The 14,665-nt window shown below is 35.8% G+C and overlaps 1 protein-coding gene and 1 long non-coding RNA gene across 3 annotated transcripts; both read left to right on the top strand.

Moving 5' to 3' along the window:
* Nucleotides 1-4,517: 4,517 nt before the first annotated feature.
* On the top strand, nt 4,518-5,348 carry LOC139898338 (uncharacterized). 2 transcript variants are annotated; one of them, XR_011776979.1, is made up of 3 exons: nt 4,518-4,658; nt 4,772-4,858; nt 5,097-5,348. It is a non-coding gene; the product is annotated as an uncharacterized lncRNA (long non-coding RNA). The 2 variants fall into 2 exon arrangements; XR_011776978.1 differs by having other exon boundaries at nt 4,763-4,858.
* A 2,305-nt stretch (nt 5,349-7,653) lies between these two features.
* Nucleotides 7,654-9,290, top strand: LOC139897640 (high-affinity nitrate transporter 3.1-like). The gene is made up of 2 exons (XM_071880336.1): nt 7,654-7,830; nt 8,675-9,290. Exons 1-2 carry the CDS (start codon nt 7,707-7,709, stop codon nt 9,151-9,153), a joined length of 603 nt encoding a protein of 200 aa, XP_071736437.1. The 5' UTR covers nt 7,654-7,706; the 3' UTR covers nt 9,154-9,290.
* Nucleotides 9,291-14,665: the final 5,375 nt, after the last annotated feature.

The raw sequence follows: 14,665 nt of genomic DNA, 5'->3' as shown, positions 1-14,665 counted from the left end.
CATTAACAGGTGGGTAATGTAACGACCCGACTTTTTTGACTTGCTTTTGTGCTTTGTACTTTCACGAAACTGCGTATTTGTACGTACTGAGCTATACTCTACTCTGGGATCTTACTACATGTGGATTACTTTCGTTTATATGTTTAAACGTTCCTTTAAGTACGTAGGGTACTTAACTTGATCCTCGAAAGCCTTTATGACCGTTGGTGTCACTTGACGTTTAGAACGAACTGCGTACTGTGAACACGTTTAACTTTGGTCATAATCGGAATATTATGACTACAAAATACTAATTGTTATTTTATAATAACAATTACTTAGGTTTTTGTATGCTTAATTACGCTTAGTAATTTACAAAAGCACACTAGTTGGTCTTGTTGGACTTTCTACCTTGTTGGACTTTAGTCCACCCTACACTAGCTAGTGGACTATTTAATTAGCCCAATTATAATAAGTTAGTGACTCATAATAATGAAAGACAAATGCCCATTTATTAAAGGGAACATACTAGCATTTTTGTTAAGCATTATCCTTAATGTCGCATGTGATCCTAACATAAGCACCAACTTTAGACAACCATTAACCAAAAAGCAAAAAGGTGTCCCCCTTGTCCCCCCACTAAACCCACGGCCACCATACCCTCCCCACACCCTCACCTTCTATAAATACCAAGCTTATCCCATTCATTTCACACTTGATTTCATTTACAAATTACACACACTTACTCTCTAATTCTCTCTCTAGTCTTTCTCACTCTAAAAAGTGTAAGTTTTAAATTTTCTTTTTCTTCTTCTTCCCTTCATATACACGACATCATCATCATCATTAAATGGATCTAGCTTTTAGCTTTTGATCTTGTTATATCTTGTAGATTCAAACTTGGGTTTGAATCCTTCAAGAACATGAAAGATTCAAGCTTTCTAGCTTTGAATCTTCATTTACTTGTTAGATCTAGCTTGTGATTTCTTTGTATTGTTATAAAGATCAAAACTTGTGTTTATGATCTTCATGTAACTTGAAGATCTAGTCTTTTGCTTTAAGGATCTTCAAGAACACTAAAGATCCAAACTTTTTAGCTTAGGGTTTCATTATTTTATTAAAGATCTTAGCTTTTTAGCTTATGGTCTCATTACTTTCATTATTTTGTTAAAGATCTTAGCTTTCTAGCTTATGGCCTCATTAATCTTGTAAAGATCCAAGCTTTCTAGCTTAGGGTTTTCTTAATACTAGAGATCTAAGTTATTATTGTAGATCTCACTTACTTGGAACCTTTTTGTGTTTGTTGTGATGATAAAGATCAAGTCTTCATCATCACATATGATGGAGATGCATAAACTTGTGTAAAATGGACAAAGGTTGAAGCTTTGTTGGATTTATGCAATAAAGAGGCAATCTTGATGTTCAAAACTTGTAGAATGATAGATTCTACTCTTAGTTGTGTGTTGATGGTTGAACCATGGTCAAAGTGATGCTAAAACATCAAAGAGTTGTACACTTGAAGCTTACAAGCATCAATGATGAGAACCGTGATGAGCATCAAGCAATAAGAATCTCACCGGAGCACTTGTTTGCTGTTTTTTGGTGTCTGAAAAAACTCCTGGGCTTCTGGAAAATTAATTTTCAGATAGTTCGTTTCGAGTATATGACTTTTCGTTTAGGCCTCGACTTAATCTGATATACGGTTTAGGATTTATAGCCTTCCGAAAGTCGCTACGCCTTTATAACGTTGTGCTGAAATTTCTGACCTACTCGCACTTAAACCATCTCCACGGTCAAACGAAGACGAGTTAGGTTCTGAAAACTGGTCAGCCGTTAGAGGACTCACATACGGAGCCATGGCCACTGACTCGTCTTTTCAATTTATATAGAGGTCGTAACAGTTGTCCGAAGTCAGCCTTTTGTTTCGATCTCTATTCTTGTTAAACTTACCTTAGTGTTGATGAATGATGATGATAATGATGATGTTGATGATGACACTTAAACTTAATTTATTCACTTTTACACTTATTGGGACAACATACTGACCTAGTGACCTTTGACTTAGGTTGACGACCTTTCGGACCGACTTACTACCTGCATACTTTTCGTATCGACTTTTACTGCTTATTCATTGTGAGTTATAGCTTCCCTTTACTACTTTTTACTATTTTTGGGACTGAGAATACATGCGCTTTTTACGTTTTACATACTAGACACGAGTACTTAAACTTTACATATGTGTGGGTGATATAACGGCACAAAGATTCCCCTTAGCTCGGTAACGTTTACTCATTGGTTTCTGAACCGTGAACGCGAATCTTAGATATGGATCCATAGGGTTTGACAACCCCACTCGGGCTAGTCTCGCTAGCAGACAACGGGTGTTTAATACTTCGAGGACAAACGCACTCGCCAAGTGCACTTTTAGGGGTGATATACATACGTTAAGTCTAGTTACCGGGTTCCCACGATTAAGCATATACTTTTCATACTGATTTAAACTGCTGATTGAAGCACTAAAATCTCGTGGTCTACATTACTTTACTGATTACAAACTATAGCTCACCAACATTCGTGTTAACTTTTAAGCGTGTATTTCTTAGGTGCTTAGACGATGTTGCTTCCGCTGTTAGAATTGCTGTCTTGGTGTTATAGACTTGCTGTTATGGACCTGCTGTGTTAGATTTCCGCTGCATTACTTAGAGATGTCTCAATCATGGAACTTTTCTTTTGCATTCGTAACTTATGTTATTTTCAAACAATGACTTTGTAACGACCTTCGTGTCACGTTATCTTTTGTAAAACGCTATCTTTTTATGAATGCAAAACTGGTTTTCAAACAGCATATAGTGTTTGACCTTGTAATGATCCTGTTGATGATGAACCGTACACGATGGTTTTGTACGGGGCGTCACAAAAGCAGTTCTATCTCAAAAGGAAAAGGAATAGGGTATCAATTCGGTTTCTGAGGAGATTAAAAGGACACTTTTTTAAAGCAAAAGAGATGAAAAATGTGCCTGACAATGTGAATTTAATGAACAACCTTTCGGCTGTTGACCCACACATTACCCAAGAGTTACCTTTTAAGTTAAACTCAAATGACTATCTTACCCTCGATTACTTTTCCCCAAAAAGCCTTTCCACTCCCATCTAAAGCCCTGAAAAACTCACCCAAATAACCCCTTCGTTTATCGATACTGATGTATCATTTGCTGCCAAGGTTAATGAAAATTGCAACTCATCACACGCTACTGAAAACATATGCATCGGTAGTGACTGTCGCAAATCATGTGATGAAATTAGAACTCGTTGTAAACCCGAAACTGGTAATAAAGCTATTTTTCTTGAACCAAAAGTGGCGGGTAAAAAGAGTGGCAAAAACAAAGTCCACAGTTGGATTGACGATGTTCCAAATATTTCTGATTTCTTTGACACAACGAGCGAGATCAATCACGTTGTTGGGCAAAAATCTTCTCTCAACAACAATAAATTAGGAGGTCATGAATTCGGGTCTAAAAAGCTTACTTACAAAGAAGAATTGCAAAACTTTGACGTTCTTATGAAAAAAAGGCGGATGAGGAAACGCCTACTAAAGCCTCCAAACCATGAGGCTAGCCTCACCGAACACACGCCACCTCGGTAATAATTCACGAGATCGTATAACGGGTTCATTAGTCAATTCCTTTTCAATTACAATTCTTAGCAATTCATGAAGCGATGGTTAAAGATGTAGCACATCATGAAGTTTTGTAGGCCTGTATGTTTGGAAGTGGAACATCGGGTTCGGGGCAAGCATCTTTTTTTGGTATGATATATGTACGTATGGTCGGATTTTCAAAGATGTTTTCCCGTCCTTGTTTATCGTGTTTCAACTGCAGCTGGTGGCTGCTAAATCTTTCTGGTTACCTACTGTTGTCGAGCATGATCAGGTGTCGAGCATGGTCAGTTTTTAGGCATTGAAGCAGTGCAAGTAATATGGGTCGCGGGCCCTAATTCAACGTTCTTAGTCGCTGATGCATTCCTTATAATCGTGTAGTCTGGAAACATCGTCTCTCCCTTGTGGACTAAAGTTATTTGGGGTTATAACGTTCCTTCAAAGATAATACTTTTTCATTGGCTCGCATTCATAAATTGTATTCCCGTTAGAGAGGTTTTATCAAGAAGTCACTTTTGGGATTTTCATTGGTGCATGGTCTTCAAGCTTGCATTTGGGATCAAAATCCTTTTCTTTTATGTTATTAGAATTCAGAGTCTTCTTATATTTGTCATTCATGACCGACTAGTTTCCGTCATTGTATTATCGATACTCTTCATTTCTTTGATGAAGTTATCGTTTGTTATTTATAATATTCTCTTTTTCACCGTAAAAAAAAAAGTAATTATTTGAGGTCGTTTTAAAAAATGTACAAAACAATTATGCATGTATTAAATTCTTTTTAGAAAAATCCTTATTTTATTTACAATTCCTTTTCATATTTTTTACCTTTTTCATTTCCATCTCATTCTCTTCTATCGATAGACAACCTTTACAACCTTGTTCTAACATATAACGCGGATTATCAAAAGGTCTTCCCCCAAGTTGGCTGTGAGGTTGATAATTCTAAGGCCACAAACAAAACATTATTATATCAATCATAGCCATCAATATCAACTATGAACATTAAATGATTCATCAACAGGTTAGTAACATAATATGTTTGTTTGAGATTGTTATTCCTAATCGATTTCGTTTTAGAGGCTATGGTGTTCGATTATCTATATATGGTGTTTGATGTACTTGTAGTTTGTGTAGCCTGTTGAATTTCTATCAACAAGTAGCCTGATACTTTTTCGGTTTCTGTTGGTGATCCAATTCTAGATTCCAATGCGAATGTTTCAGGTACTATTATCAGCTCTAATTTTTTTTTTTCAATTTCGAAAGGTTTATAGTTAACATTCTTTAAGAAATAAATGACTACCTTAACAATTACAATAATTAACATAATTAAGATTATAACTTGTGTTGAAAACAGGAGGGAGTTTTCGAATAACTTTAACCTTGGAAACTTCATGTTTGACACTCAAGTCACAGATTCTTAGCTTTTTAATTAACCTGTTTATTTGAAACTTTTGTGCAGCTTTTTCTACATTTAAGATCAGATTAGGAGGGACTTTGAGAGACTTTCAAACCTCGTTACCCATTTGGACCTTTTAATCGTCCCATGTGTAAGTAAATGGGTCAAAGTTGCCACATATAAATTTAATCTTTCACTATTAGTGATGTCTGATCAAGTTTTTGTCTAGGTGATGATGATTGAAAATTGGTTTCAAGTTTTTTATTTTCATATTTTAACGAGTGATTTAGCAATAATAGGAAGTAGATAATTTCACTAGACATACACTTGGTACTACCTAAGTTAATTTAGTATGTTTAAACTTTAGACATTTTATCTTGCTTTTCGAAATTAGGGGGTTACATTATAATTTAGATAATATTATGTAATGTTAATAGTTGTAATGTTAGTAGTTGACTGATTGAATGTTATTGAAGATGGTAATGTCATAGAAAATTCATATAATTTTGATTAATGGTTCTTAAATCCCATCTTTTTGCCAATATAAGAAATAGTCATGGTCTATATTTTTTTAAACCAATTCAGTTTATCCGATTGTGTAAATGTTCATATTTGGTTGTGGCAGTTCACTTGAAATAAAGATTCAAATTGAAGGTGTCAATTTTACCCATTTACTTGTGGTTATGTCTTAGATGTACTTTTTTCTATGTTTTCGAAAAGATATGGCTGAAGCAATTTTTGCCCTCCACTAAAGGCTTATTACGTTGTGAGATTATAGCAACTTCGGTGGGTTGTGTAATTTTACACATTATCATCTTATACATTAAGGAATTAGTTTTATATGTGAGCATGTATCATGGATTCTATAGATAATGTACTAAAACAACCATATATATCTATAATATCCTTTACTGTTTAGTTTTGTTTACATTGTTACTGTTTGTATTGAGGTGTTAAAATGTGCAGGTTGGATAGGTTTGTTAGCGGGGCAAATTGGAATGGTGTCAACTTGGTAGAGTTTAGTTCATGTCAAAACTGGTCAGATTGGCCAGACACATGCTTGAATTTATACGATATAAAATTTAAAAAAAAATTAATATTATATTGTTTTGCCAATGTGTCCCATTTGAAGGTAGGATTTCATATCAAAGTTACAACATCTGTGTGTAGGGTCACGATTCTATAACACTGTTTTACTTCATAAAATACACATGTTTGTCTCAATATAAAGATATGAATGTGTAAAATATGTAGTTATATGGATTTTATGGATAGATTTGATGCAATTTCAAAGGCTTATTATATTTCTTAACTCCTCCTTCATATTGAACATTCAGGTTCATGTACACTCCTATAGATTTTTATGATCTTCGACGACTGCTGTTGATTTTTATGATTTATTGCTTATGTGCAGATGTAAAATACGATAAATGGTTGATTCTGCATGAAAAACATTGAAGGTAGTCTTTCTTCCATACAACCATTGCAGCTTATTGTTTCTTTCGCTATTGGTGCAATAGTTGAGTGGGGGGCAACTGCTAAAGTACTAATCCTTCCATGCCTCATGTTGTTGTTGCAGCCGGGCCTCCTGGCCTTATGCAGCCTCCAATTGCATATTGGTGCCAGATTCAACTTTCACTACGCTTCTTTTCATATTTAAGTGTAAGTTTGAATACTTTTCGTATTTATTCCTAACTTAATCATTGTCTTTCGTATTTTAAGTATCTTTGTCTTTGTTTTAGCGTAATGTGTTTTAGCTAAAGACTTATGGTGTAATAGATAGATGAATAGAAATCTTGATAACATTAGAAATTGTGTATTGTATAGTGTGGGTTGAAAATGGACCAGTGGTCACCCATTGTTATTTATCTGATTGTTTTGGCTAAAGCTTTGTCATTTATGTGATTGCAACTTATAGTGTAGGTTGAAAATAAACTACACATGAATATTTTTTTTGCTACTTTTATATATTTGACATTTTCAAAACGGATACTTATAGTTTCCGTGCAACGCACGAGTTATAATACCATCGATAATGAAGGGTTTCGTCATTTTAATTGTATCATACAGTTCATCGGTACCAATAATAGTTCATCGGTACCAATAATGACGTTTTCGAATACTATTTTATAGAGCTGTTGTGCAATGCACGTGCTCATGTCAATTGATAATGTTATGTCATTTTGTATGCTTAACTAAAAAACTCACTTTTTATTGTTGCTGGGGAAACACTCACTTTGATATACAAGATCATAACTCATCATTCGTCACCATACATTTAATAGTTTCAATAAATATATACTTCTAAAATGTTTCGTCATTAAACTGCTATCAACAACAAACAATACTGAACAAATAGTAACAATTACGAAAACTACAACAAACAATACTGAACAAATAGTAACAATTACGAAAACTACTTTTAGAGTTGTCGTAAACGCACGAACTCTTAAAATCTAGTTCTAACATATAACACGGATTATCAAATAGTTGATGGCTATGATTGATATAATGTTTGTGGCCTTAGAATTATCAAGCTCACAGCCAACTTGGGTGACAAATTTGACTTTTACACTACATTTGGAAATTTGACTTTACAATATTAATACCATTCATATATCAGTTCCTCAAAATATCCTATCATAAAGATCTTAAATTCACAGTTTCTCAAAAATGAAATCTCTTTTGCTCAAAACTTTTGTTATTCTCTTCTTGTCAAAAATCAGCAATGGAGATATGTTATTCTCATCGTTGCCGGAGTCTCTTTTTGTCGTCACCTCAGCCTCCGAAGGTCAAGGTAAATATTGCATTCATCTTAAACTCATGTTTCTTTTTACTAGTATAGGCTACTGAGTCATTACTAGTAACATATTTTGAGGTGGTCAGAAAAAAAGTCAAAAATAGTCATGAAATATCATTTTAGACCGCGTAGATCTTAATAAACTACTCGTCATAACCATATGTGTTTACCCGTTCTAATCTCATGTGTCTTTGCGTGATCTTATGTATTTTGACTAGATTAGTTGCTTATGTGGTACGTATGAGTGCTAAATGAATATTAGAATCAAACCAACAGAAAAAATTCATCTTACCAAAAGGTTCAATAACCTAGCGGTATTGATATAACCCCTCCAACTTAGAGTTCGTGTGTTTAAATCCAAAAGTGGACATATCATTACATATCCGCGAACAATTCATGTTGAGTGTGTAAGTTTGTCTTAATAAACAAAGAAAAACTCTTTTTGTTAATTATAATATAAATTTAAATAAATTTAAATCATTCAAAGACAATAAGTTGCTTCTTCGTATTGTGTAATGTATCTATATATTGTTTTTCTTAGCTACTATCTTAGAGTTATTTTCACAAAAAGGGTTTTTTTTTTTTTTTTTTTTTTTTTTTTTTTTTAAGCGAGGAAACTCTCATATGAACGAGCACATTGGCTACCCCATAGAAGGTAAAACCTCGGGTAATAAAGCCTCCCGAGCGCGAGACCTGATACTGGGTGAATTGCGCATTATGCACACTCTCTAGTCACACTCCCGTTTTTGAACAATTTGGCATAGCCAGGAATTGAACCCGGGTGGTGTGCTTCATTGAACAAAAAGGGTTTTTAGTGACTGAATAAATATGTTACTTGCAGTTTTAAGAGCAGGGGAAGACAATATAATCGTTACCTTTGGATTGAACCAAACTATCACAAACCAAACTGACGAATCATACAAAATAACAAAGGTGAAGCTTTGTTACGCACCAATAAGCCAAGTCGACCGAAAATGGAGAAGAACGATTGACAACTTAAAGAAAGACAAAACATGTCAATTCACTATTTATGACAAAACTTATGAGAGGAATGTTGAAGGGTTTAAATGGGAGATTCAAAAAGATACGCCAACAGCTACGTATTTTGTACGAGTGTATGCTTATAGCTCTGAGGATGAAGAGATAGCGTTTGGGCAAACCACGAACGATAAGAAGACCGAAAACTTGTTTAAGATTCAAGGAATAAGCGGACGTCATGTTTCACTCGATATTGCATCTATTTGCTTCTCTGGTTTTGCTTTGCTATCTTTAGTTGGTTTTTTCGTCTTAGAGAAACGACAGTCTAAAGTTAAAGGTTGATTCTAGGTTCACTTAATTGTGAGGATTCGTCTTCTTGATTACTCAAAAGATAAATTGTCAATAAGTCGATGATTGTAACATTTGGGACACTTATGCCATATCTTTGAATGAAATACATTATATGTTTCTAGTTAGAACAGGGTCGAGCTGGCCCATTAAAGTTTTAACCCATGAAAAATATATTCTCGAAGTGGTCTGAAAAGTTAAATGGGCCATATTTGAGATGATAATTTGTCAACGTAGCACCATCTTAAAAGCTAAAACAAAGACGTTCTAATATGAAAGAAGGACGAATCAAAGATTAGGGATTAAGGGAGTCTAACTTAGACACATATATATTTTTACGGATGTTATCAAATAATTAATGGAATGTTCACATATAGTTTATGGGTAAAAGCTATTGTTTAATACGTTGTAGTTAGCACAGTTAAAGGTGGCAAAGCACCCACGTGCATCTTCCTGTCCCTCCCTCTGTGAAAGAATTAAGGGAGATTAGTCGAAATGTCTTTTTTCACTAAACGTTTTAACAATATGCCCTCAAAATCACAAAATTACAAATTGCTCTCACACCACGCATCGTGCTTGGTTCTTAGTGCGTAGTAAAAGTTGCGTGTAACCTTGGACGACGACATAAAAATGAATTAACGACCAAGCACCACGCACCGAGTTCCACGCTTGGTGCTTAGTGTGTGGTGCGAGTTGCATGTAACGTTGGACGATGCCGTAGAGATGAATCAACGACCAAGTACCACGCACCGAGCACCGTGCTTGGTGCATGGTGCGTGGTTCTAGTTGTGTGTAAATTTGGATGATGTTGTTCAAATGAATTAACGACCAAATAACACGCACTGAGCACAATGTTTGATGCTCAGTGCGTGGTGCAAGGGGATTTTTGTAATTTTATGATTTTAAAGACATATCGTTAAAATGTTTAGGAAATAAGGGCATTTCGACTAAATTCTTAAGAATTTATGTTTTGTAACACAAGGCCATGTGGCTAAATATTCCGTGTTTATTAGCGCGTTTTATGTTACTATACGTTAGCAAGTGGGCTAGGTTCATTATGTGGGCCTAACTGACAATATTTAACCTTTAAAAGCTAAGTATATTACCAGATTACTTTGCTTCCCTGCCTAAACAACTTTCCTTTTTTTTCAAAAAAAAAGAAAAAAAAAATAAAAAATAAAAATCAAATATATATAAACATTTTATCAAAAAGATGAAATATTGGAAAGATACAACAAAAACAACAATACCCAATCCCACGAATATATGGTATGGGGGAGGTGGGGTGTTGACAATCATTCCTCGTACTTTAGATTAGAAGGAAGTCACTACTCCACCCGCAGGTATAGATACCGCGACTAGATAAAGTCGTCCCTCCCTCTACTCGAGAGCAAAGAGATTGCTTCCTAAAGGACCTCCGGCCATAATGCTCATAAAAGCGAAATAGAGAGGGCAAATGATACGTACATGTCAGAGTTATGTGTGCCTAGGGAGATGCAACCATACAAAGTAGCCATAAAAAGAGGACACATATAGCAGTAACTCACAACAGAAGGACATATAGCATGAATAATATATTGCGCATAGACATGTAAATTCAAGTAGACATAGAAACACGCAAAATGCACACCTACCCACCTACCCACCCACACACACACACACACACACACACACACACACGATACAACCATACAAAGTAGCCATAAAAAGAGGACACATATAGCAGTAACGCACAACAGAAGGACATATATCATGAATAATATAGTGCACAGAGACATGTAAATTCAAGTAGACATACAAACAAGCAAAATGCACACCCACCCACCTACCCACACACCTACACACACACACACACACACACATAAATGCTCCCCCACACACCCACACACATAATGAAAGGACCCGTTCATATACATTATAAACGATTCACAATAGTTGAATACATCGCGAGGTATTTGACCTCTATATGATACATTTTACAAAAATGGCATTCGTTTCTAAAAGACAAACTTTCTTTACAACGAAAGTTGACGGCATGCATACCATTTCATAATACATCCAACTATAATTGACTTTGTAGCGACCCGACAAAATCGTCATTGACAGCGCCGTCTACTTAGGTCCCGTTACGTGGTCATAAGTCTTTAAACAACGTTTGACCAAAGTACATGTCGCATTCATTTCAAAAGTGAGGATGTTTCAAGGTTTACAAAAATAGTTCATTGACGAATTACATTACAAAGTTTAAAGTACAATTGAAATCTATGCGACACAATTTGATTATCAAAAGACGCTCCACGTATACATGTATACTCGACATCCAAGCAAGTATCAAAAAGTAAGCGGAAGCATGTATCCATAAGCATTCAAGGACCTGAGAAAACATAGAAGAATCTGTCAACGAAAACGTTGGTGAAATCATAGTTGTATGTATAAAGTATGTTTGAACCACAAGTTTTAGTGTGAAACGTTTATCAAGCGTATACAACTCAAAAGATGTGTTTGTACCACGAGCACCCAATTATCAAGCTTAACTGAATCTTACCTCTGCATAATAGTGTTAGAACCTACACTATATTTCGAAAATACGTTTCATTCATCCGAATGAGGGTTCGTCAAACCCGTATGGCCACACAACATAAGTTCTCGCTTACACCCTACAAGTGTAACTAATGATAATTGGACTTGAGGATTTATGTTCTAACTCGTACGTATCTTTGCTTTCGTATTTGTATTCAAAGTATAAAAGTATGAAAGTATACATATACATATGAAATGTATATAAGTAAGTAATGTATATGTTTCTCAGCCCACGATTTAAAGTATAAAAGTATTTGAAAAGGTGGGGCTATGATCTCACATTGAGTGCACGTATGTAAAAGTACTTCAATAAGTAAACGTGTGCAAGAACGAATGCTAGTTTCGACCTAAACAAATAGGTTTGTATCAATATCGGTAAACACGGTCGGTCAAAGTGTTCAATTAGTCCTATGGCTCGTTACGACTCGATTACTATAGCATGTGAGTCAAATTGTCACGTTTCATGCAAGATACAAGTATAAAAGCATGTTAGAACGATTGCACAAACATTTGGTTAAGTTTGATTAAAAGTCAACTTTGGTCGGGTCAAAGTCAACGAAAAATTCAACACGTTCGGGTCGGGTCTCGAACTATTTTTCTGAGGTTTTTAATCATATATGAACATGTTAGAACAAGTTACATGTGAATCGGAGGTGCGTAGCATAGCAAACATTTTTCGTAAAATGGTAAAACAAAACAGTCACTGGCAGTGTAACTGGACGGCGTCCAGATTTGCTGGACGGCGTCCAGCATTGAAGGCCTGGACGGCGTCCAATAATCTGGACAGCGTCCAGATCAGTATGCAGGTCTGCTAAGCTGGAAACACACAAGTGCACGAACCAAAACTCAACCAAACACAATTTATGATCCAAAAACACTTAAAACATGTATCTTATATCATCGGAAATGTATTTTGACAAGAAAAACAACTAAGCACATTTCAACAATTAATCTACCTCTTACAACAACCAAAACCGCATTTAATGTTCATCATTAATGACATTCAAGCTCATAAATGCAAATCAATGATTCGGAAACTTAACACACACAAATTATACGCCGTTTCGTAGGTAATCAAGCATACAATCCAACTAAACACTTACCAACAACAATTCATGGCATTCAATGCATCAAATTTTCACATTTAGTTCTACCAAACCCTAACCAACATCACCAAAATCAATAATCAAGTTTATGAAGTTTTCTAAAGCAACCTACACATCAAATTGAAGCTAGTGATACTAGTAACACAATTACAACATGAACTTTTAACATCTAACAACATATAAACCACCAAAACTCAAGATTAAGTAAGTATTCTTTCAAGTTGAGCTAGTTACACTAAAATAGCAAGAACGAGCATACAAATCACATAATCATGCTAGACTCGAGCCATAGACACTAATTAACAACTTTATAAGTTAAAAACATCAAAACACAAAATCTAGTGATTTTAGAAAGTTACTCAAACTTGATGAAATCGGTATGGAATTGAAGAGGACGATGCAAGGATTCCGAATATGTAATTTGTTTGAATTTATGCTTGCTCGATTTGAAATAGATGATGATTCTTTGGATTTGGAGTTTGAGAGAAAATGGAGGAAGTATTGAAAGAGGAGGTGAAAATGAATGGATGAGATAAGGTTGATTCCTTTGACCTAGTCACCATTTTGGCATTTTGGCAAGTTTAGTCCCTCAAGTTTGAATCGGGTGCGTGGATTGTCTAAACGAAATATTTTAAAACGCGTATTAACGGATGATGTTATAATTATATAACGGACTTTAAAATAGTAACAGAAAAGTAACCGGAAAAAGGCGGGATGTTACATTACCTACTCCTTAAAAGAAATTTCGTCCCGAAATTTATGTAGGCGTAGTAGTCGTTGTTTCTTCCTCGAGATCTTGCGTTTCCGAATTCACGAATAGATGAGGATACTTCCTTTGCATTTGATCTTGTCTTTCCCAAGTAAACTCGGGTCCCCTTTTGGCATTCCAACGGACCTTGACAATTGGAATTCGGTTTTGTTTTAACATTTTGACGGAGGTGTCCACAATTCTAACCGGTTCTTCCACGAAATGAAGTTTGTCATCAATGGTAAGCTCCTCGAGAGGGATGACGATATCGGGCTCGGCAAGGCACTTTTTTAAGTTGGATACATGGAAAGTAGGATGAACGGAGCTCAATTGAGGCGAAAGATCTAAACGATAAGCAACGGTTCCAACACGCTCCAAGATTTCAAAAGGCCCAATATATCGCGGATTTAGCTTCCCGCGTTTCCCGAAACGGATTACACCTTTCCAAGGCGCGACTTTTAACATTACGCGGTCACCGACTTGAAATTCGAGGTCGTTGTGTCTTTTGTCGGTATAGCTCTTTTGACGACTTCGGGCCGTCCTAAGCCTATCTCGGATTTGAACGATCTTCTCGGTTGTTTCGTGAATGAGTTCGGGTCCGGTGATTTGTGTGTCGCCTACTTCGGCCCAACAAAGAGGTGAACGACATTTTCGGCCATATAATTCTTCGAATGGTGCGGCGTTAATACTCGCGTGATAACTATTGTTATAAGAGAATTCGGCGAGAGGCAAGTGCTTGTCCCAAGCTTTTCCAAAATCGATAACGCAAGCTCGTAGCATGTCTTCCAAAGTTTGAATTGTGCGTTCGCTTTATCCATCGGTTTGTGGGTGATATGCGGTGCTCATGTCCAATCGCGTTCCCAATGCTTCTTGTAAGGTACGCTAAAATCTAGAAACAAAACGGCCATCTCGGTCGGAGATAATCGATAAAGGTACACCTTGTCGGGCTATGATTTCTTTAATGTAAAGTTGTGCAAGTTTCTCCATTTTGTAGGTTTCCTTCATGGCGAGGAAGTGTGCGGATTTGGTGAGACGGTCAACAATAACCCAAATAGTATCATAACTGCCCACC

This window comes from Rutidosis leptorrhynchoides, chromosome 3 (genome assembly GCF_046630445.1).
Source record: "Rutidosis leptorrhynchoides isolate AG116_Rl617_1_P2 chromosome 3, CSIRO_AGI_Rlap_v1, whole genome shotgun sequence".
Classification (NCBI taxonomy): Eukaryota; Viridiplantae; Streptophyta; class Magnoliopsida; order Asterales; family Asteraceae; genus Rutidosis; species Rutidosis leptorrhynchoides.
The sequence above is the reverse complement of the archived record's forward strand: the minus strand, read 5'-3'. Positions and strand labels throughout refer to the sequence as shown.